This window comes from Ammodytes marinus (genome assembly GCF_949987685.1).
Source record: "Ammodytes marinus genome assembly, chromosome: 11".
NCBI classification, from domain to species: domain Eukaryota; kingdom Metazoa; phylum Chordata; class Actinopteri; order Uranoscopiformes; family Ammodytidae; genus Ammodytes; species Ammodytes marinus.
Window position 1 is genome coordinate 12132478 of NC_137215.1, and position 17794 is coordinate 12150271.

Sequence of the window (17794 nt, forward strand, 5' to 3'; positions counted from 1 at the left end):
TGCTCCACATACACTCCAAACCCAGCTTTCCCACTAACTTGATCTTTTGATCCATCTGTAAAAATAATCAAAATTGTGTCACTAATTGACTTTAAATATTCTGTTATTTTTGGAGTTGCCAGCTTCTTATCTTTTTCCTGTAGAGGACCAAGTTCAACACTGAGCTCGGGCAGCAGCCAATATGGCCTAGGTAGACAGCTTGTATGTTCCGCTACACTTCCCTGATCCATACCCAGCCTCCTAGCCCACTGATTTATTTTAGCAAAGAATGTTTTATACTTATTATCCCCATCAGACTCTTGTAACAGACGCCTTGCTGAAAAAGTTTGATGACACCCATTTAGTTTCACCCAGTACTGTAACCCTAACTTAATACGCCTTAACCATAAAGGCATTTCTCCCATTTCAATAAGCAGGGCAGGGACTGGGGAAGTTCTAAAGGCCTTTTGCGGTTTGCAAACCACGAATTGGATAATTACCGCCATCAACTGGCGAGGAGTGTACTACATCAGAAAGGCATCCTAGGCCTAGGGCCTGAGCCCTGTCCTTTAGAAGAAAAAAAAATATTGCCCTGAACACAGCTATGAAATTGCTCCTTTCTGCCTATACTTCTCATACTCCATCACTAACGTGTTCCACAACTTTACCTCTACCATGCTTTATGAGCCTATTGTGCTGTTCAATCATGTGTGTCCTAATCTGAATATTTATAAATATTTCTTCTTTCCTCTTTCATCCCACTCCCGTAATTTCCTCCCACTTTTTTGTGTAATACTGTCACCCTTTCCTCTCTTCCTCACATTGATTTACCACCTTTCTTCTGTTCCCTGTCTTGCTGAGATTAATTGCCAAATCAATGATGGAAATAAACCTTACCTCCGTAACTGGTCATTTTACAGACCCTACCTGGGGTGAGCGAGTGTCCTTATGATCACCTAGCCTAGTAACTTTCTTTAAGGCAGAGTAAAGAAAGAAATTACCCAGAAGGCTATGCTGTTATACTGTAGTAGGCTATACTGTTTATGATGGGTGAGCCTTCAGAAAGCCAGCAGACCATTCACTTTCTTGCAGTGGCCTCATTAGTGTGTTATCCTTATGTCTCCTACTTCTGTTGAAGACCCTTAAGATCCAACTTCCAATTAAGTGATATAGTGTAGAAAGAGCAAACGTAGCACATGAGAAAATATGAAGCCATTCATTCCACAGTGGCTATATTACGCTTTGCAAAGCAGATTCTGACACACAAGTGGTACTTTATATTGCCGCAAACCACCACATGTTTTGAAACTGTCAGCATTTCCTCCATGTTGCAAAGTGTCTCAAATCAAGCGCTATTAGGGAAAATGCTGCATTTGAATATTTACCCTCATATGCATTTATGGTCATGTATTAAATCTACAGTGTACTTCATACGAACCTAAACCTGCATGAGGTAGCACAGCTGGGGGGTTGAGCAAACTAATTGGAGTAAATAATTAGAGAGACAGGAGATAGAGTGATACAGAAGCGATGAGAAATTAATCCGAGCTGTTAATTTAGCAGTTTTTCTAACCATCAGTGCAATAACTCACAAATGGAAAGATGGATTAAAATTATACATAAAAGTTATTTCCCCTTGGAAATAAGGCTAAACAATTCCAATATAGGGATTGCATGGACTGTGATGAAATGGATTAGGAAGCAAAAAAGAGAAAGAGAGTAGAAAGATGGAGAGAGGAAGAAAGAATTAGAGAGATCTAACGGAGAACAAGGCAGTGACTGCCGTCTGATAGATTGGAAGAGACAGGCGGGAGAGACAGGCAGACAGGGACTCCAAGTCTGTTTGCTTTGTGACATGCTCCATTATCCTGCTGGAAGTTCATGTAAGAAGATGGGTACACTGTCATTAAGGGACAGACATAGTCAGCAGCAACAATACTCAGGTAGGCTGTGGTGTACTATGGGGCCCAAAGTGTACCAAGAAAATATCCCCCACACCATTACACCACAGCCTAAACCGTTGATACAAGGCAGGATGGATCCATGCTTTCATGTTGTTTAAGCCAAATTGTGACCCTACGAATGTCGCAACTGAAATCGAGACTCATCGGACCAGGCAAGATTTTTCCAATCTTCTATTGTACAATTCATTCAAGTCAATAGGTGTACACGAAGTAGCCATTGATGTTATGGAAAGGTTTTTTTTTTTTTTTTTAAATGAACCTTGCCATGGTTACTGTTTTTACAGCGGCACGTTGTTTCTCTACAGGGGCCTGAAAGTTTTTAATCCTCACTCTCGGCGGGACAGACAGTCCATTAACCTTTACTCATTCAGGGTTATCACAGGGCCAACCTGATATTTACCAAAGCATTAAACACCTGGTTGAAGCTGGAATTAAACAGTATTTTGCATTCTATTTGCTCTTGGGCTGAGAGGAACACCGCTCACACACACACACACACACACACACACACACACACACACACACACACACACACACACACACACACACACACACACACACACACACACACACACACACACACACACACACACGGCATGTCATACAGACTCATCACACATGTTTGTCACATGCTGGACCATTGCGGAGAACAGTGGAACCCTAGGGGAGGATGGTACATAGGGCGGGTGCAAGGAGGGGAAGAAGAAGGGACATAGGCTGACCACCAGTGAGGCATGGTGGGAGGAGAGATGGAGCTGTGGGTGATATGGATGAGACTGGCAGATATTCACTGTCCACCACCTGCGCATGCCAAAGGTCCTCAGCCAGACGCCACGTCCCTGCCCATGACGAGGGTGTCGTGTGCTGTACAGATTGTGAGGCCCTTCGGGGCAAATTTCCAATTTTGTGATATTGGGCTGACTTTACATTTCAACTCTAATTGTATTTTAAATGCTAGCTAAAACCAAGCTATGATTCCCGTCGTATGAACAGTTGAAAAAGTAAGGAAAAAATATGGAAAGAAAGATGGAAGGAATGAGGTAAAGAAGTAACAAAAAAGAAAGAGCAAACAAAAAATTAGACAGCAGGCGTCCATGAGCTGCATGAAGAGATGGAGGTAAGGTGTATCTGATCTTCTAAGCCGTTGATGGTTGAGCGGGGTTATTGATTCTGGCTAGGGCATATTTGGCTGACTAATCTTTGGATGTCACTTTAAAGGAAAGGTCAGAGAAGCTGCTGGTGCAACCATCGCACAGAGTGATGCGCTTTGGGGAAATGTGTGTATTCATCCATCAAGGGGCAGAGGGTGGATTTATGTTTGGACTGTCAGCTTGAGTTAAGAAGACAGAGCGCAATGTGTCACAAACTTTTGAATTTGGGAGATTTGTGACTTAAGCTTCATCTATTATTCAATAAGCCTAGCTAAATTTGTACTTGTATATAATTAAAGGGATTCGCATTTTTAATTTCGGATTCGTTTGAACAGTAGTCGCTTGGGGTTGTTTGTGCAGATGCAGCTTTTATAATTTGAAATATGATAGATGAAAGGACACTCAGGCAGTTAGTAAGCTTTGCAGTAGGATATAAATTAAAAAAACTATCCCTTATTGTTGATTTCACAACAACCACGCATGGGTAGGTACATCTATCTCCGTCTTTTATTAAAATGTGTGAAAACTTTTTCAACTCAGAATTTTCAGGAATAAGAGTTAAGTGCTTTTAAGTGCAGTATCAGTTTCATCAATGACCACATAACCTGTATAATTTCAGCTTCATTTGGCAGTTATATAGATGTAATGAAATATTATACTAAACGTATGTTGATCAGTGATTTCTGGTTGATATGTTCCTTGTATCGGATGTCACAAGCACTAGGGACGTGTGAAATACTATAAAGCGTGTGTGTAAGTGTCTAAACTATTCCACGTCTGCTCTTATCTTATCTTATCTCTTCTGTTTGTGTTATGTTGTTTTTTAACACTGATACTGTTAGCTGTTTGTTTGTCACTTGTTAACTGACTAAGTGGATGCGGTAGGAAACGTTTAAAAAAAAAGAGTTCACACCATGAGTGTAAAAACAACGTGCTGCCTGCCGCAATTGTGAAAAAACGGGTGTTGCAGCTTCGGCAGTGCATTGTGCACATGCTTTGTTGACTTTATATTTGTGATGTATTTCTGTAAGGCATTTTTTGTGCCATTTTGTCTTGATGCTGGTTAAACTGGTTACGTAATGGTAGTTTGTGGAAATCAAAATCAGTAGTTCAGAGATCAGTGCTGATCCATTATAGTGTGATGACATTTTTTCATTAATTTGAAACATTTGAAGTCTGCCAGGAACTTTGATGCATTTCCCCCATCGCATAAAACTTGAAAGCCTTTTTCGGATGACCTAATGTTTTAGTAGGTTGAGTTGGCCCGTGCTCAGTTAAATTATCTTGTTAACCTCAGTGTTTAGTATTCAGCCTGTGTTTCCACAGATGGCTTCTGAATAGATGAGAAAGAGAGAGAGAGAGAGAGAGAGATGTTATTGGCATAAAACAGGATTTAATACATTAGGAGGGACTACTTTGTAGAAGGACCTGTATTGTTTGAGATGTGAGCTTCTGGCTTCCAAACCAATGTGTATGACTCAGCAGCACTGATCATTGAATGACATTAAATTCAGTGTCACCAAATAATGATCTGCCACCTGAAGAGATAAGATGGAGTACTACCTTCACTGAAATATTGATTTTCTTCTTATTGAACGGGCGAATTAGTAAAGTTTTAGGCTTTAATGGTCTCCTACATATGGTCAGAGAATCTTTCATGGTCCTACTGTAAAGATAATAAATACATATAAGTTAAAATTATGTGTAGACTGAACTCCATTCAGGTCAGTGCATATACCACTTGCAAATAGACACACCTTCTGACAGCACCCTGAAAACCGAATGCCCACATTGCTTTTATCTTTTCCTCTTATGTTTTATTTAAATATAATAGGCTCACCAATATGAAGTGTTTCTTTTTTTTCTCTTGCATCTTAAGAGCGGCTACTAAGCGTAAGGGTAGGGCTTGCAATTAAAATGGATTGTTTCCATTTCAAAGAGTAAAGGTGCCCTGGCCGCTTGCCACTAACGATCTTAACGTTTATATAGTGTGTGTGTGTGTGTGTGTGTGTGTGTGTGTGTGTGTGTGTGTGTGTGTGTGTTTGTGTGTGTGTGTGTGTGTGTGTGTGTGTGTGTGTGCGTGTGCGTTTGTGTGCGAGCGCAAGTGTGTGTGTGTCTTTGTGTGTGTGCGCGAGATTGTGTGTTTATGTGTGTGTGTGTGTGTGTGTGTGTGTGTGTGTGTGTGTGTGTGTGTGTGTGTGTGTGTGCTAGTTTGTGCACACGCGAATGTGTGTTTGTGTGTGTAGAACATGATATAAGCCAATTCCCGTTTCAAAGCTCTGTTGCTTCTCTGGCAAGTGAAGAGAAGCACTGCAGGCTCACTGCGTCTTTTGTAATGTGCCAAGCTGTGTGTGTGTGTGCGCGTAGTTGGTGCATTTGTGTAGCTCTGTCGTCAATCTGTCCACATAGTCAAAGGAGAGAGCAACACAGGTGAAGAAGGGATAAAAACTTTAGTCAGGAGTAGTGTGAAGAAACAGAGAACAGATAAGGAGACAACATGACTGTTGTATTGGGAGCAAAGTATTTCAAAAGAGAGAGAGTTGGCAACTTGCAAAGAGATGGAAAAAAGAAATTAAGTGAAAGTAATGATATCTTGAAAGAAGAGAACGTATCTGAATGAAAAAAAGAGTCGAGGAGCTTAAAAAATGAATGGGATTGAGAGAAAGAGTGAGAATGCATGGGTGTTTCCTGAAAGCCACTGGTGTCTGTACATCACAGGGGTCTTTCCTCCCCCTATGACGCTGCATCAGCCTCAGCAGGACTCTACCAGAACCCTCTAACTCTTTCTCGGTGTTTCTCTACTGCTCCCTTCTCCTCTCTCTCCTCCTCTTCCTCACACAAACATACACACACTCCCACACTGTGGGGGATGCCTGAATCGGTGGAAATCCAGATCACAGTCGTCAGGAGTCCCTAGTCTGCTAAGAGCTGAACCTAACAGGTTTGCGCTTGGCTATAGCTCAGCATAATAAAGTGAAGCCCTGCTTTCTGAAGAGGCACATAAGAAGAGGATTTCCTACAGCCTGTGGACATTTGCCAATAGTGGTGAAGACTATGGATGCTCCAGTACTCTATGGACACGGGTATGGAGAATTTGGAAGCTAATTGAATTGGAGGAAAGTGCAATGGACAATGCTATTATGAAAGCTTTTAATACTTTCATCAACTGAATTTTTTGCAGCGTTTATATTTGGAAGGACAATACCAACTTTTTGCTGCACGGTAACATGTGTTATAATCATTTATATTTCTTCATTTTCAGTTATTCACACATGTAGAAACGGGGAGTAAAAAGTGCCATCTATCTAAATGTGCACAATGTATCCCAAAGAGGAAAAGTTTTCTTCAGCCATTAACAGGAGACTGACAAGGTTATTGAATCTCTAACCAAGACTGAGAGACTCTTGTACCACACGCCCAACCATTTTAGCCATTAGGAGCAACAAGGAGCCCACACCTCAATGGCTGGCCACGAAATGAAGGGTCTTGGATTAAAGTTCAGTGCCCCAGCCACCGGGTCCATTATAACGACGGGGCGGCAGCAGGACTACTCGGCCGGTGTCTGGCTTCGCAGGCGAGAGAAACTTGAACATGTAAGTTCTGAAATGGGGTCTGAGAAACAGATGGGAGGAAAAGGAAATGATATAAGACACAAAGAAGGAAGCTAAAATGTTGAGCCCCCCCTTAGTCATTCGGTTAAAATGTAAAGAAATACTTTAATTAGGTTGTTGTGCAATTTGAAAAAACAATGCTATAGTAACTTATAATAGACGGTAGGTTAGGTTGTTTCAGCTGAAACAACAAAAAAGGACAGTAATATTTTATGTTGTCTCTTTGTGGTATTCAGAACTCACTCACTTTTATTTTCCATTACAAACAGTGGCGATTCTAGGGGGGGGGGGGGGGTATGGGGGGCCATGTTACTTGCCACCCCAGTGGCCCCCCCAGTTCGGATGTTTTTTTTTTCTTTCTAATATATAGCCTAGATCAGAGATGATATGTATTTATTTTTTTCTTTCTTAACTTTTTTTTGATAGGTAGTTGCCACGTTCATCACACAAACACTCCAATCCACTGATATGAGATCAGTTTGCAATTTTCAAGTACTAAATTAATGATAGGACTGTGGCCACTAGAACTGGTCTCTGGTCAGCAAAGGTCTTGAAAACAGCATAAGTGTGCTTGTGACACGCGTGCCACCCATTCCTTTATTCCCTTCAGGGGTTTAGTTTTCTGACAAACATTACAATAGATAGTAACTTGATTTGGGCATTTGGGATTATAAATCATCTTTGAATTGGTTGTACAGCATATCACATGCTATTCATTCAGGTGTGCGATGGCCACCCCACTCTAGCTCTGTGGCCCACCCCAGTCAAAATTTCCTGGAATCGCCACTGATTACAAAGCCGATGTAAGGTCCTCAGAAGACCTAAAACAGGTAAACAGAATGTGCATTCTACAGAGAGCTTCTAGCAATGTAGCGTGGAAAAGGTGTGTGTTGAATATTTGATGTTGGATGGGGAACTGTGCCACGGAAAGAGAGCTGCTGCTTTCTAAGCCTGTCTGCAAAACCAACTATGATGAATCAGCCTGTTCCCTTTCCCAGCCCTACCTACACACACACACACACACACACACACACACACACACACACACACACACACACACACACACACACACACTATTGTTTGCAGATGCACACACACAGACAGAGTAATGTAATGTTTATCATACATTATTAAGCACAAATGCCTAATGCCTCTGCAACTCAAAATAATACAGACATTATTTTGCATTAATTCTGTCATGGTTTTACTACCGTTCAATTCACATCGAATGCTCAGGATGTGTTGCCAACATTGGACTGATTAGATTTCTTTGGTTATTTAAAACCCAAACAGAATCTGCTTGGCCATACATTTCAGGAAAGAGTAAGAGTTCCCCCACTTGACAGCGATCATAAATCAATAGGGAGTGGGAGGAGGAGAGAAGACGGTAGATATAGAGTGCTTTGGGCACACTGAAGTGCCACTGTCAAAGCCGTGTAATTCAAGTCACAAGTTCAGCAACAACCTGTCAAAGTTAGTCACGTAACAGACAAGCACTTCTAAGCTATTGTCATTTTTATGTTATAACCCTTTCAGTCCAAACTAATAAAGCCCAACTTTTGTGATATAGATGTGTTGCATTTTTTTTCTTTTTAAAGATAGCCAGGGTTTTTGGTAGCCTGGCACCGCCCGCCTACCTACTTCTGCTCAATTTTCATTTCCCTTCAGTAAATAAAAACATGATACACACATATTGCTTGCATCACCAAAACACAAACAGTAATCTGAGGCAAGATGGTGGAAATCTTGTGGTGGTCTTAGATCAGACTGTGTGAGACATCCAGAAAATGGTGACGTCAACATCTGACAATGTAAGATAAAGATGTCCAAACCAGCACTATGTATTTTAGAAAATTAATCAGAATACAAGATTGAAAAGAAAAGAATACCTTGGCTAGCTAGTGCGATGCTACTGCCAACAAACATTACTCAAACCAACTCAATCAGCATTTCATGTTGTTCTATTTTTCCTGGCCACAACACTAGATGTGCCAGCACTGTGGCAACAGCTTGTTTTATTGCTTTGTGACATTTTCCAAGCATGAGAGTGGTGCAGATGGATGACAAGATGTAGATGACGTGTCCCTTGCATCGCTTCGCTTGCATCTGTTTTTATCTACTGAGTAGGCTAGAGCTAACATGGTTTTTAATCACACCGCCTGAAATGCCTTGAAACGTCCTTTGTATGGACCATCTCACAGTGTAATTGTTCTTTAAACAGGCAGCGCCAGCATTCTGGTAGGACATGCTGATGGAGGTATTGGTGGGTGGCTACCAAAGTATATTTTCTCAACTCTCATTCCTGTTACAGGAAACTCTGCTGACTGATTAAATTCAGCTTGTGAGCAGCATGGTTTCTTCTGTAAAAAGATGTAAGTGCATCTACTGTAAGTGGGTTTAATACCATTAGGAGCCTGTGGTTAAGGCCATGTTGATACTCTATTAGTTTATGTTAGCATGTACTTCCTAGTCACTGCTGATAATATACAGTATAGCTCGGTATCAAAAGCACATTGCGCTTGAATTTGTTGAAATTACCACTTCAAGTTCCTATTGAGACAGTTACTAGAGTATGTGGACAAGGTAGCAGCCTACAACCAGGTCGACAGTGAAGCATCCTTCTGGGTTGATATTCTTGTGTGGTAGCCACTGTATCATCATATTGACCAATTTCATATATAATTCCTACAGCATTTAAATATTACATTTCAAGAAATTCCCAGCAAGATCTCTTTCAATAAACAGAGTCCCAGTTCCCAAAGGAAGAGTCCTTTTCAATCATATCACTCACCACCACCAAGTAATGACAGATTTAAAAGACACTTTAAAAGATTTGAATACTGAAACACAGTGATGAGTTTTTGGGGAGAGCTTAAAGGTGAAGTAAGCAGTTTAGTTATGTTAATATAAGTGTTAAATCGCTATTTATTCATACAGTGATCACTTACATAATGTGCGCGTTACATAAAGCCGATCTCTCAGTCAGCTGCTCTGCATGTAATTGGCAAATAAACTTTTCGGGGGATCCCGAAATTAATATCCAATCACAAGAGAGAACGCTACAAACCGAAACCCGTCTCACTCATGGTCTCACTGCCGGTGCACGCCAAAGCGAAAGATGGGTGAATGTTTATGCGCCTACAATGGCGGAGCAGGTAAAAACCCTTTCCAATGTCTGTTTTGATGGTTTTTATCATGTTTCATCACACTTATGGATCTGAGATGATGCTATATAACTCGCTGATTGAAGACCGCAGTGCAGACACCAGAGCCTCATTAATGTTCTGTGGAGCCTTTTCCCTGCGAGCTAAAACAAAGCTCTACGGCTTATCCCCATTATCTGCCGAACACTTTGAGCTTTGTCTCCACTTTCAAAGCCGCACGGCTCTAGATTACATCAGTTAAAGACAGACATGTTTTCAGGCTTTTGGATCCCTTTTTATTTTTAATCATTTGCTGAGTTTTATCCGACAGTTATTCAGTGTCTTCCAGTCCCTGCACTTCAACTCAGACATGAAGCAGCTTCCCCAAAGTGCCGTATAAAGATGGCCTTGATGATTCCAGTGTTGTCGTTTGCTCTTAGAGATAAAGAAAATACTTGACTGTTACTTTATCCTGATCTGTTGCAGTGGAAATATTTCTCTGAAGAGAGTGATTGGTTAATTAAGGGTGTTTTTCTTCATTGCCTTTAGAGCAGGATAGTATCTGAAGACAGCCAGTAAGGGGGAAGCCTATACATTGAAAGACCACGCTCTTCATTTCCCGCAGGGGTTGATTTAAGTAACGATATGAGGATTTTCTCTTCTACCCGAGTTACAAGGGTCCTTTTTCAGATAGGAAGACATGGAGAGAGAAGGTGCTGGTGTAAATGCAATCAGATGTAATGGTCAGAAAGAAAATATATATAGATATATTGATACCTAAGTGCCTTGGGCCAGAAGCTTGCTATCATCAATTACCCAACATGCTCAATATACTGGGTACCAATTAGGTTGATGCTTTGGGTGTTTGGCTCACTGTTTGACAGCTTGGCTCAAGTTCGGGTTCACTCCACTTCAGCAGCAACCTGACTTTGTTTCCAAGCTTCTGGCTTTAAGAGGTTTCCTTCCTCCCCTGTGTGCGTTTGCCACTAAAATGTGACGTTGCAACTGTACATCAAGTTGATCAAATTGAATCAGTTAAGCGATCACAAACATGCATACTGATTTTCAGTCATCTTGCGGTTAACAAATTGCCAACCAACTGCTGCTAATACAGTGAATTATGTATGAATCACTGTATTTTTAGTCTCTTGCTGTGATCAGCTTCGGCATAAATCCATCTGCAGTGACGATGTGTTTGTGCAAAGGGACTTGTGCAGAGAAAACTGACATACTGATCCTAGTAGAAGTGAAAGCAGCAAAACCCCAATAACAAAATACTCCATAACAAGTCCTGCATTCCAAATGAAACTTTAATTAAAAATGTTCTTTAATTATTTCTAACAATTTGCATTTACTGTATAAGCAGTTTAAAACAAATTACAAAAAAGGGTTATGACAAAGTGTAGTTCTACGCGGCTATAATCATGTTTTAAGTGTTCATTAATGTATAGTATTTGTCAATAATTATAACCTTTGAAGACTTATTTTACTCACTGTTATTTTGTCGTTCATATATTGTCATTCTGTTTATTTCCAGCCTCTTTTTGATTGATTATAGTTTATAGTTGGTAAGAGATATACTGTACATAACGTACAATCAACTACATTGTGGTAATTGTTTCAATGTTTATATATTGCTGAATTCTTAATACAGAGATTAAATTTTTACTAGGCCAGCTGTTGAGTAGCTTGTAAATTTATTTCAAAACTGATATTTTTTTGTTTAAAACTTCTTCTGCAAAGCAACTAACAATGGTAGCTTTCAGATACAGTATGTGGCAATGTTGTGGAGTAAAGAGTAAAATGTTTGGAAGATACATATATAAATCGGCATTTAATAAAACTCAAATATTAGTTATTTAAAGCTGTACTGAATTACAGTTTACGTTCCTCCAATGCATATCTGCACACAGAAAGGTAATGAATTACTACAGCATAAACACAAGTTTATGAAGTATGGCATGTTATCGTGGTCATGATGAGCATACATGAATGTATCTCATCATGTATAAATCAACATCTTTTGTTTAATTCAGATTACAACAGGTTATTGTAAATTAGTTCCTTTTATTATCTACAGTACAAAAAATGTGTCTATACTTGTTGAGTGTAGACCTTAAGAACAGTAGAGGGAGCTATTGTCTCATATACAACAAGTTTTTGTGTGTCTCATGAGCACATCTGTGTGTCTAGTAAGGTACCATGACAACAAAGACTAACAATTTTAACAATGACCAATTGAGTGTATCTCCAGGAACCAAGGGTTTAAAGTATGCTGGCCGTCAGTCCACATGTGCACTAAATCTCCTGTGACTCATTAACTTTATATATATAATTTAAAAAAATTATTTGATAGGTTTCTTTGATGGGTTCCTTCACAGTGTGGCATCTCCGGCTCCAACATGTTACCTCTCTCTCTCTCTCTCTCTCTCTCTCTCTCTCTCTCTCTCTCTCTCTCTCTCTCTCTCTCTCTCTCTCTTTCCACACGACATGCTCACACATAGACACTCAACCACATGTTGAGGCGATTGATGGTGAAAATCCACTGGAAGCCGAGCCTATGCGTTTTCACAGGGTGAACTAATTGGGCAATTAGATGAAAGTCATTAGATTCCCGTCGCAGTGTTTTGGAAAGTTATTTTAGTTGAAAAGGTGTAACATGAATGTGATCGTTGGGGGGAGGGAGGGAGGGGGGTCGCTGATTTGTGAAATATATGTCATCAGAATTTCACAGGGATTTAAACCTGGCATAAATATATGTGTGCTACAATCTCTACACAGCATTATTGAGCTCACAACAGAGGTTAAAAAGGAAATCTATTTGGCATTTTGACATAATCCAATTTAATAGTCCCTGTAGCCATCTCCAATGTCTTGATTTCTAGGAATGTTTTGTATTAAATTCCCACATCATATCACATGCGAACAATTCACTGCTATTAGCTTTAATATTGGATGCCAACTGTTCAGAGGATTTCAATAATGCCGATGAAGCAGAGGTACTGAGACATCATTAAAGTGCAATATCTTTGTATGTGCCGGGAGGGAGTTTTTTAATGGTGTATCACTTGATGTCTCTTCTTTAGCATCTCTGTGCGGTTGTGTGTGGGCTATTTGGTTTCAAAGTTTGTGCTGACTGTGTGATTATTCATGAAAAGAGACTCATTGCTTGTGACAGTCAGGTCAGGGAGTCCTTCAGGTGCAATATTACTTCCTCTTATCAGGGTAAATTTTATTTTCTACAATATATTTGATGTTTTTCATTAAGAGCAGAGCATTGATGCTTTGAAAAGTTTCTCTAATCACCCTGACCCTGACACTATCATTTTGGCTACAGGTGCCTCTGGACAACTTAATGTTGATTAGCCATTGAGTAGATTCAATTGGGCTACATTGGTTTCCTCTGTTGTAGATAAAAGCATCAGATCAACATTTTTGGAAAATACACTCATACACTTTTATGACGAGAGATGATAAGGTCGATACCACTCTCATGCAACCTTTTCTCACTCTGTATAACACAAATATGTCAACCAACACCTTGAAACTTACCATTATGTAAACTATTCTTTGGGAAACAGTAATTGAGATACTCTGGCTAGCATTTTCTCCCTGCTTCCAATCTGGACACTAAGCCATGCTAAACTAGCTCCAAAATTAACACACAGTCACAGTGGTATCAATGTTCTCACATGATTAGTTTTCATTTCAAAGGTTTTCTCCAAAGACACATTAACCCTTAAATGTTAGGATGGCTGTTGCTCAGAGTGTTTTGTCCTTGGCAGTTATATGAACACAGTCCATTAAATAGGCTATGTGTATTAATATATTCCCTGAGGCTGTGTCTTTCCACTGGTTTACTCCAATACATGGGCAATTCTGCAACTTGAGCATCTGTCCCATCTCCCCAATGAGAGTCAGTATCTTGTCTTCCAACCGCTGAACAAATCATGCGCACCATCTGGTTGCGTTGTGTACAAAGAGATAAAATTACATGAAGTGTCTGACGTTTTTTGGTGTGACTCGTTTCCAGGCTGTGACACTTAATCCCACAGGAACACTGTAATTGACTGATTTGTTCATGTCCACATTAATTACTCTTGAAAAGTTTGTTCTCCTTCATTGTTCTACTTAGTGTGTTACCGTAACCATAACCTGTGTGGAAGATATCTTCACTGTGAATCTGACTTGGTTGATATCATCTCATTTTAATAACCTAAGAAAAAAACTACACCCCTCTACATTTTTATAGCTCACGCGCATTATAATTAGTTCAAACCTACAGTTAATATAAAGATGTGGATTTGGTGAATTACGCACAAAAACACCCAGCTAGAGAACAAAAACAAAACACACATACACACACACACACACACACACACACACACACACACACACACACACACACACACACACACAAACACAAACATCAGCATGCAGCTCAGAGCTTCAGCTACAGCCTGGCGACTCCCCGCCACCTGCCTGAGGAAATGCAACTCGGTGTGATGCCTGAAGACATGCTTTGAAATGACCTGAGGCTGTTTTTTTACACACGCACACGCTCAGACATCAAACTGTCAGTAATAGACAGGCCGAAGCAAAGTCGCCCTTGATCTTTGTTGTGAGCACAGCCAAGTCAGCTAGAAACTCAGTTCTGCAGTGCAATATCAAAAACTGTCCAATTTCCAAAGAAGGATGGCAGCAATGAGTGCTGATAAGGCATCAGTGATTGAGTCAAGCACACAAATCTACCTGTAATATACAGAGAGCTCCTTATTCGAAGATTGCATGAAGATGTTTTTGTGTCTTTAATGTATTTGTATCATTGTATATACCTTTATGTATAGCCAGTTTTTGCTTTGTTAATAACTCAGTATGCACCACCTCATGGGTAATCACTCTGATGTGGAGCACAAAGACAGACAGAGAGCGAAATGTCAGAGCTCAGAGGCAGTCACGGCCGATATAAATACTGTCAAATGAATCAACCTTAGGGAAGTGATCGGCTATTGATCTGTCCTACAGTTTGTATTGAGCCCTTGGGGTCTAAACAAGACATGCAGATTGATATAACATATACGCAATGGATGAGATTTATGTTTCAGTGCAGAATGCACCTTAGATTTATGCCATTGATTTTATCTTTGTACTGATAAAAGAGTTGAGATGATTTCAGTGACTGTGTTTATCTCAACTACTGTTGGGCAGATCCACTATTGGGTGTGGAAACCAATCTTGAGCCTAATGTGAACCTTGTAGTCTTGCATGTTGTCCAGTATCTACTGAGTTATGAGAGTAGAGTTTGCTCTTAGACAAGTGAGTTCAACAGTCCTTACAAATTACTTTCCACCTGAGGTTTGGCCTGTGAAGTGTAACAACCCCCTCTGTTGGCCACCCTGTGTCAGTACACAGCTGCAGGACACACCACCTTTAAAAGATTTACTATCGTTACCCCCACATTGTGAACAGAAGCTGCATTGCATGTCAATTTGCTGCCATTATCGCCATTGCATACTGAAACGTGTTAAGTTAATTTCCAATAATTCCACTTATAATATAACATACGGGCTTGATGTCAATGATATTATGTTGCAAATATAGAAAGAAGAATATGATACATAATTGTGTGTGTTTGCACCTTGCTGACAGCATCACATGTGATCAAAGTACAAGAGAGAAAAAATGTAACAAAGTTGTAGATGGGGGGATACAATACTTTCAGTTTGTATCAACATGAATGTTGATGCTTTTTTATCTGTATAAGAGTTCCTACTGTGCGTCTGCAACAACAAGATATTTTACTGTATGTTTATTGTATTTGATTCAAATATGAACAAAATCTAAAATAATAGGTGAATTGGTGTTTTCAATCACATAGAGATTAAAAAGGTAACTCAATATCACACACAGCAGGTTGAGAGGAGCAGGACAGGCTAGTGGATGGAAGGGGAAAAAGAGAGAGAAGCCCAACCGTCTATTTATTCTCTCTCCCCTCCCGTTTTTATGTCTATATGGGAGAACAGAGAAATGTGAGCTTTCTTTTAGAGCGGAAGGGTGGGGAGGTAGAGGGATGGAGGGAGGGGAGAGAGAGAGAGAGAGAGTGAGAAGGAGGTGGACGACTATACGATACAGTGAGACGAGATGAGGGGAGGAAAGTGAGACAGCGAGGAGAAGGGAGGACAGAAAGCAATACAGCCATATGATAGAAACAAAGTGTGAGTATAGAGGCTAGAGAGAGAGACACACACAGAGAGAGACAGGGACAGCCAGAGGCAGATAGCATCATGTTAAGATTTAGGTGTGTCCTCCTCTGCTAGAGTTTTCCTTCATATAACAGCCACGAGAGGCTAGGACACACACACACACATCTAACACACAAAAGCCCATGTATTTTTTTGCTGCGGAGAAGGACCATCTTCCCTCCACTGTGGCTCCACGGGAGGCGACAGATTTGTAGCTCACACACACACACATGCACACAGACACACTTTCTGTTTGTGTCATCATATGCACACAGAGAAGAAAATGCACATGTTGTAAAGTGGACTAGCGACACAAGGGATGCGTCATGAAGGTGAGCTTCACTTACTATAGATTTGTTTGGTTTTCATGTGTGTGTGTGTGTGTGTGTGTGTGTGTGTGTGTGTGTGTGTGTGTGTGTGTGTGTATGTTACTGAGCTCTCAGCAAAAAGCATGTTCATACAATGGTTTTAAGAAATCTTTCTGTCTCACTGTTGTTACTTTCTATCTATCTATCTATCTATCTATCTATCTATCTGTCTGTCTGTCTGTCTGTCTGTCTGTCTATCTATCTATCTATCTGTCTGTCTGTCTGTCTGTCTGTCTGTCTGTCTGTCTGTCTGTCTGTCTGTCTGTCTGTCTGTCTGTCTATCTATCTATCTATCTATCTATCTATCTATCTATCTATCTATCTATCTATCTATCTATCTATGATACAGCTGTTTTCTTACCAAATGGTCTTGAATTGAATTGAACATAATGCTGTGCTCTTGACCTGTGTTGCCTCAAGTGTCTTGTTATCTGCGAGAGTGTGAGTGAGGACACAAATAGAGAGAGAGTGGTGAATAAATTGTCGGCATTGAGGACAGTTTGTTGGTGGAGTTTTCACATATTGTGCCGTCTTTCTCAGAATTTAAATGAATAATTTGGATCTTTACGTTTGTCTGTTACGCGTTTTTTTTGTATGATGTAAAGTAGCCCCAAATGATCTTGATGTGTGTATACTTGTATGTGAGTGCAATAGTGTTCAATCATGCATAGCTACTTGAGTCTATCTAGAGGAAGGCACTGCTATTGACGTGGTCATGTGAATATTTCATTCTGTGGCTTACAGGACTTGCTGTGACTGCTGCACACCAAAATTGCATGCAGCCAACCTTGTAGTCACACTGTCTTAGCGCAGCCTCAGAGCTCCCTAAATACTTTTGAAGCCTGTGAATATTTGATGCTTTGGAAGAGTCAGCGGGCCTTTGAATGAATTGTTATTCTTCTCTCCGCTTTGACAGCTGCTTTGTTCAGAGCCCTCTTTCATTTATTTTTCTATCTATTCATTGTGCGATTCCTTCCTTTCCCTGAAAAATCCTGGACATCTCTTATTTTATTTTATTTATTAAGTTATTGTTTGGTAGTGGTGATGTTAGTATCTAATAAAGTTAGTGTATGTGCATCATTTGTTGATATTGTGTTATTTGCTGCACCTGCCAGGTGTTCAATATTTATTTTATTTTATAAAAGCCATAAATAATGTGATCAAACCAAAACTTAAACGCTGTGCATCACATGTCAAATGTCCGCATGCAATTTGAATATGTGGATGATGATGAGAACGTAATACCTCTAACTCAACACAATGATAGGGGAATACATCCAACATTGAATCTCATAATACAACATTTAAAAAAGCCCATCAAATTTAAAAAACCCAT

General features: G+C 40.1%; 1 protein-coding gene across 1 annotated transcript in view; it reads left to right on the forward strand.

Moving 5' to 3' along the window:
- Window positions 1–16362: 16362 nt before the first annotated feature.
- LOC307257303 (inactive phospholipase D5-like) overlaps window positions 16363–17794 on the forward strand; it is a gene marked incomplete at its 3' end in the record, with an annotated part of 40164 nt that continues 38732 nt past the window's right edge. Inside the window, exon 1 of the mRNA XM_080036481.1 lies at window positions 16363–16422. Within this exon, the coding sequence (XP_079892607.1) occupies window positions 16417–16422 (6 nt within the window). The 5' untranslated portion in view covers window positions 16363–16416. The remainder of the gene's footprint in view (window positions 16423–17794) is intronic.